General features: G+C 54.2%; 1 protein-coding gene across 1 annotated transcript in view; it reads left to right on the forward strand.

Annotated features, from left to right (window-relative positions):
• Positions 1-6617, forward strand: part of TRIOBP (TRIO and F-actin binding protein) — a 57087-nt gene that overhangs the window by 21133 nt on the left and 29337 nt on the right. Inside the window, exons 11-13 of the mRNA XM_010845221.1 lie at positions 5-922; positions 3952-4029; positions 6379-6516. Of these exons, the coding sequence (XP_010843523.1) occupies positions 5-922; positions 3952-4029; positions 6379-6516 (1134 nt within the window). The remainder of the gene's footprint in view (positions 1-4; positions 923-3951; positions 4030-6378; positions 6517-6617) is intronic.

Here is a 6617-nt window from a genome sequence, read left to right on the forward strand (position 1 = left end):
CCTGGAACGTGGCCGGGCGGGCCCAAGACAGCCCCTGGGAGGGTGGCGGAGTCAGGAGGAGCCACCAGGATCCCAGGGCCCGCACAGATGCCTGGAGAGAGGCTGGCACAGCCAGGAGGAGGGCCCAGGCCTGGGAGGCTGGCAAGGACTCGGGGAGTCCAGCCGGGGGGCTGCCAGAGCCCCAGAGGCAATGTGGAGGGGCCTTCCCAGGGAGTGTGAGAGCTGGAGCCTGCTGGGTGGCCTCTCTGGCCACAGGTGGCAGTCAGAGACCTGGGAGGAGCCCCTGGACAGGGGCTGGGGCAGCCTACAGGAGCTGTCCAGTCCTCACCAGCCTGTGACCCCCCCGGAGAACTCCAGGGCAGGCCCAGGGGAGTTCTCGAAATCCCAGAGGCCTGAGACATTACCAGCCATGGGCAGGGGCACCGAGGGAGCCTGCCCACACTTGCACGGCTCCGAGAGGCGACCTGAGTTTGACTGGAGGGACCTGGTGAGCCTTCTCAGGGTACCCAGGGAGGGGACGTGGAGTCGCTCGGAGGAGCCGACACTCACCTCCCATCTTCCACAGCTGGACTGGGAGGGCCTCCTGGAGCTCCTGCAGGCCCAGTTGCTCCACAAGGACCCAGCGGGACACTGGGTTGGCCCTGGCCAGGCTTCCCCAGGCACTAAGGGTACCCAGGAGTTGGAGCAAGACCGACACAGCCAGCCTGAAGGAGGAGCAGGGGCTGCCCTAGTCAATGGATACGACCCTGGGCAGTGGCCCCAGAGCTCCGCTCAGCCGTCCAGCCCCACCAGCATCTCCACCCAGTGGCCAAAGACCAAAGTGACAAGCGGACCAGAGTCCTCAGCTACGACTGGTCTGGAGGAGACGAGCCAGTTGGGGAGCAGGAGCCCTGCAGAGGACCCCAGCTTGCCACAGCGGGAGGTAAGTCAGTCTCATTTCCAAGGGACAACCTGAAAGTCAGCCCCACCTGACACAAGTCTCCCGAACGGTCACCCCTCAGCTCCTGCACACCGTCTCCTGACCAAAACCTGTCCCTACCACCAAACTGCAGTGATAATACCCAGCCCTTTCTTTGAGCATTTACTAGGTGCTAAATCTTGATCTGAATGTTTTATGGTATTTTCCTCATTTACTCTCCGCGGCAGTCTGATGAGAAAGGCAATATTTACAGATAGGGAGTCTGAGACACAGAGAGGTTAAGCCACTGAGTGGCTTAGATCACACAGCTAGTAGGGCTTAGGGTGGGGGTGGACCGCAGGTCTGCTCTGTGCAGATCACCCTGAGGCCTCCCACAAGATGCACTGACCAGGGCCTTCTCCCCTTCTGGCCCTACGATACTTGGTTTGTGTTGCTTTCTGGTGGCCTCTACCTGGCCCTGTCTGGGACTGCACCCAATGTCGTCACGTCCCCTCCCCACGGCAGTATTCCAGGTTCCTTAAAATCCAGGACGGCTTCCCCTGCAGCGCCTCTCAGGCACAGGGAAGGAGTTGTATAAATGCTTATTGGTCTGAGCTCACTGCTGAGACAGCTGCTTCAATGGGGGCCTGTATGGAAAGCAGGCCCAGTGCCTGGCACATAGTAGATGCCCACCAAGTCCCTGCCTTATCTCTTTGGCCCAGGGGCAGGGTCACAGAGTCAGTGCTGCCCCGAGCATTTATTTGAAGATGGGAAGGGTCCTAGAGACCAGAACCCTGCAACCTGGCCTCAGCTCACCAGGGATGCAGCATATTTTAACACCCAGCTTCTCTTGGTCCTGGTCTTCAGTAGTGTGGGACCAACTGCTCCCCCGACAGGCACCACTGGGGCAATGTGGAGGTTCCTGCTCCTTTATCCAAACTCTCCTCATCTCCATGATGTGCAGCCCCATGCTGCCTCCAACATGGACGACAGGGGAGGGTTCACGGTGTGTCAGGACCTGGGCTGGGGGCTTTACACACTTTGCCATGCGTGCCTCAGATAGATACAGTGCCCAGACGCATTCAGCGTTTGCCGTGGGTCACACATATATGTGCTTAGTTGCTCAGTTGTGTTCAACTCTTTGTGACTCCATGGACTGTAGCCTGCCAGACTCCCCTGTCCATGTGGATTCTCCAGGCAAGAATACCGGAGTGGGTTGCCATGCCCTCCTCCAGGGGATCTTCCCGACCCAGGGATTGAACCCAGGTCTCCCGCACTGCAGGTGGATTCTTCATTGTCTGAGCCACCAGGGAAGCTCATGTATAAGGCGAGAGAAATGGGACCAAAGTATTGACTCCAAAGCCCAAGGTTGCTTGTTTGGTTTTTTATAGCTGTTTTACAGTGTTGTGTTAATTTCTACTGTACAACAAAGTGACATAGTTATACTCTTTTTAAAAAACAAACAACTCACTTAAAAAATCATTTTTCTTTCTTTTTTTTTGGCTGTGCTGAGGCTTCGTTGCTGCACGGACTTTCCTCTAGTTGCAGAGAGTGGGGGCTAGTCCCTAGTTGCAGGGTGCAGGCTTCTCATCGCGGTGGCATCTCTTGTGGAACATGGGCTCCAGGACATGTGGGCTTCAGTAGTTTCAGCGTGTGGGCTCAGAAGTTGTGGCTCCCGGGCTCTAGAGCACAAGCCCAGCAGTTGTGGTGCACGGGCTTAGTTGGTCTGCAGCATGTGGGATCTTCCTAGATCAGGGATCGAATCCATGTCTCCTGCATTGGCAGTAGATTCTTTACCATTGAGCCACCAGGGAAGCCCTCCCTATATATATATATTCATATTCTTTTCCATTCTGGCTTATCAAAAGATATTCAATACAGTTTTTTTGTGTTATACAGTAGGACTTTGTTGTTTATTCTATATATAATAACTTGCATCTGCTAATTCCAAACTCCCAATCCTTCCCTCTCCACCTCCCTCTCCCCTTGGCAACCACAAATCATGCCTGTGAGTCTGTTTGTTTTGCAGATATGTTCACTTGTGTCATACTTTAGATTCCACATATAAACGATATCATGTATTATCTGTCTTTCTCTTTCTGACCTACTTTGCCTAGCATGATAATGACTAGCTCTATCCACGTTGCTGTAAGTGGCGTTATTTCATTCTTTTTTAATGGCCGAGTAATATTCCATTTTGTGTATGTATGTGTATGTTCCTTGTTCAAGTCTCAGATAGGTGCTCTGTCCGAGATGCTTTTCCTGAATACTCACCCCACCCCTGGGCTGGTGATGTTTCCTTTCTGGGCTTGGTAGTTCTGCTACTCTTCATCGGGTCATGCTCAGTTGTTGCCATTTTTCCTTAAAAAACATGAGCTCCTTGGGGGCAGGAGCTGCACCTACTTTATCTCCATACCCCCAGCCCCTAGCCCAGGGCCTGACACAAAGGAGGAGCTCAGCTCAGTGGTTGGTTGACCATGAATATATGGATGCTTGAGGGCCTACAAGAAACAGATTGGGGGTGGATAGGTCAGTGGGTAGATGATGAATGAATGATAGATGACAGATGTGTGAAAGGGTAATGGATAAATGATATGTGCTGGACAAATGAGAAAGAGATGTCAGATGGATGACAGATGGGTGGGTGGATGGATGGATGGGTGATAAATGGAACAGATGATGGGTGCTGGATAGATATAGCATGGATGGGTAAATGTTGTAGAATATGCATGATGGATGGTGAATGAATGTCGGCAGGATGGGTAGATGGATGTTGGATGGATTAAGGAAGGATACATGGATATAGGATGGATGAAAAGATGATGAGTTAATTGAGGGTGGATATATTGGGATAATAGATGTTGGATAGATGAGTAGGTAGATGATGTAGGGTAGATTTTAGATGGTGGATGGATATATGGACCAATTGATGTTGGATTCTAGATGGACGTTAGATGGATGGATGATGAATGGATGGATAAGAAGTTGGATAGATGGATAGAACCTGGGAAGGGAAAAACCCTAATCGAAGCTATGTTCCTTCTTATCTCCAGTTCCAATCAAAGGAGCCTGAGGAATCAGAACGAAGCAGAGGACAAGACTCACTGACTGATCAGAAGCAGGCTGATTCGGTAGTTGGGTCACTGGGTCATGGGTGTGGGTCATAGGGAGGGGAAGGGAAGGGAAATCAGGTAGGAGGTGGGCTGAGGTCCTGAGATGAGTTCTGGAGTCATCCAGACCAAGGCTGGCTCTGTCATGGGGTCACTGAGAAGAGGGGCTCTAGAGGAGCTGGGCAGCAGGGCTACCTTCTGGCTTGGAGACCTGGGTGGTTGGACGGTCCTGGGGTCAGAAGCCCAGGGCTCCACTTTCTACTTGCTAGGATGCCCTGAAAAGGTCACTGCCCTTCCCTGGGCAAATGGCAGTTTGACTCTGATAGTCTCGGAAGGCAAGGTCCTCCTGGGTCTGGAGGGCTGGCCACCCTGGGAGAAAGGGTAGGTTTCCAGGAGCTGGAGCCAGAGAGGCACTGAAGAGGGCCAGGGAGGTACAGAAGTCAGCTGGGCCTGGAGGATCTCCAGGGTCCCGGGCGGGAGAGATGTATGCAAGTGGTGGGACCCGCCAAGGCTGCTGGGAAGCCTGGCTGCAGCTGGAGCACATGCTCTGCCCTGCCCCTCCCCAGGACCTGCCAAACAGACTGTTTTCATCACCCTCAGCCTCCAGAGAGGTGAGGTCAGAGCCGAGGGCCTGGGGCAGCGGGAGGCGGGAGAGGAAGACCAGGCTGCTTGGGGCCAGTGCTTCTCTAATCCTGTTGTTCTGCTGTTTCTCATGCTGGCTCCTGAAAAGCCGGGTGTGACGGGGTGAGGGGGTGTCTGTCTGGCCTTGCTCCTAGTCTGAGCTGGGGGGATTCTGCCCGACCCCTGACTGTTGGGCAGAGGAGGAAACGAGGGGCAGGGCAGTCATCCTGGATCATATAGCCCACCGGTGGCGGAGCTCAAATTAGGACCTGGGACTCAGAACCCCCTACCCAGGCCTCTCCCTGCTCCCCCCGCAACACCGCTTCCCAGCTCTGCCCTGATTGCCTTCGTGGCCTCGCAGAGTAGAAGCAGCATGCTCACTGCTGAGTGGGCCATCTGTGAAATGGGAGGTGATGGGGACTGGTCACTAAAGGTGCTTCCAGTTCTCCCAGGGACTCCGGCAGCTTTGCTCCTCCTCTTTCTGTGTTATTTCTTCACACTTCCTGGGACCAGAGTTTTGTGAACAAAGAGGAAATAGAAATATAGTGGTCTCCCTTTAGGCTCCATGAAATGGGCCTGCCCCAGCAACCCAAAAAACCTCTCAGTCCACCCCCAGGAAGCGTAGACTGGACAGAATGACAACTGCCTCATTCATTCATTCATTCGCTTGCATACTTAGTGAGCACCTTCTATATGCCTGTGTGTGTGCCAGAGGTGAACTGGAGTGCCATCATGGAGCCTACGGTCTAGTGGTCAGGGTTGTGACGGGGATGTGGTGCAGGGTCGGGGCCGTCCTCCCCCACAGTGTCCTCTGGACATGTGCTTTGATGCTTCATGTCCCACATCCAGAGAATCTCTGGATACTGGGGACTTGGGACACCTGGGTTCTGTCCTGCCTGTGCCAGTAACCTCCTCTGTGACTTTGGGCAAATGCCTCTGCTTCACAGGGGCCTCAGTTTCCCCAACGAGTGAAGGTGAAAGTCACTCAGTCGTGTCCAACTCTTTGAGACCCCCATGGACTATACAGTCCATGGAATTCTCCAGGCCAGAATATTGGAGTGGGTAGCCATTCCCTTCTCCAGGGGATCTTCCCAACCCAGCGATCGAACCCAGGTCTCCTGCATTGCCGGTGGATTCTTTACCAGCTGAGCCACTAGGGAATCCCCAAACAAAGATGACTCCAAAGCGGGTGCACTTGGGGGCTCTGCTGGGTATGACTGTAGATGTCTGGGACTCATTCCTTTCACAAAGGTGAGGAGAGTAGGCAGATGGGGGACTCGGGGTTAGGGGACACTTGGGTGACTCCTTGGCTCCAGAGGATTGTTGCCATGGGGAAGAGGGACCGAGAGGTTCTCCATCTTTAGATATTTCAAGAGAAGCTGGAAATATATAGTTATGTGTTAACCTCTTGATTAACACTGGAACCTAATGCAAAATAATCTGAAAACCCTATGCGGGCTGAACACACATCTGTGGTCTGCATTCCTCTCCCGCTGGCTCCCTGGGGTCCAATTTGAGGGTGGAGAAGTGCACATTCCCAAGGGTGCTGAGCCCCCAGAGCCCTGCCAACCAATACCTCACGGGTGAACGAGTTCACAAGCTCTTTTCTCGGCAGTTCTGGGATGGAGGAAGATGGCAACTCTGGGCCTGTGAGGTGGGCGTGGCAGCATGGGCAGGGGAGGCCGTCATCAGGGACTCCCCCATCCCACCAAAGGGACCTGGGGGCCAACACTGGACCCTGTTTGACAGGCAGACAAGAGGCCAGCGGAGGGCAAGGCTGGGAGCCCACTCAAGGGCCGACTGGTGACCTCATGGCGGATGCCCGGGGACCGTCCCACGCTGTTCAATCCGTTCCTGCTGTCTCTGGGGGTCCTCAGGTGGCAAAGGGTAGGCTGGCTCCAGTGGGGTGGGAGGGATAAGGGTGGGAGAGAGAGGGGGAGGGGAGGGAGGAGGCTGGTGTTAGGCAGAGGAAAACCAGTAGGGGCTGA

Source organism: Bison bison, unplaced genomic scaffold (assembly GCF_000754665.1).
Source record: "Bison bison bison isolate TAMUID 2011002044 unplaced genomic scaffold, Bison_UMD1.0 scf7180017864213, whole genome shotgun sequence".
Lineage (NCBI taxonomy): Eukaryota > Metazoa > Chordata > Mammalia > Artiodactyla > Bovidae > Bison > Bison bison.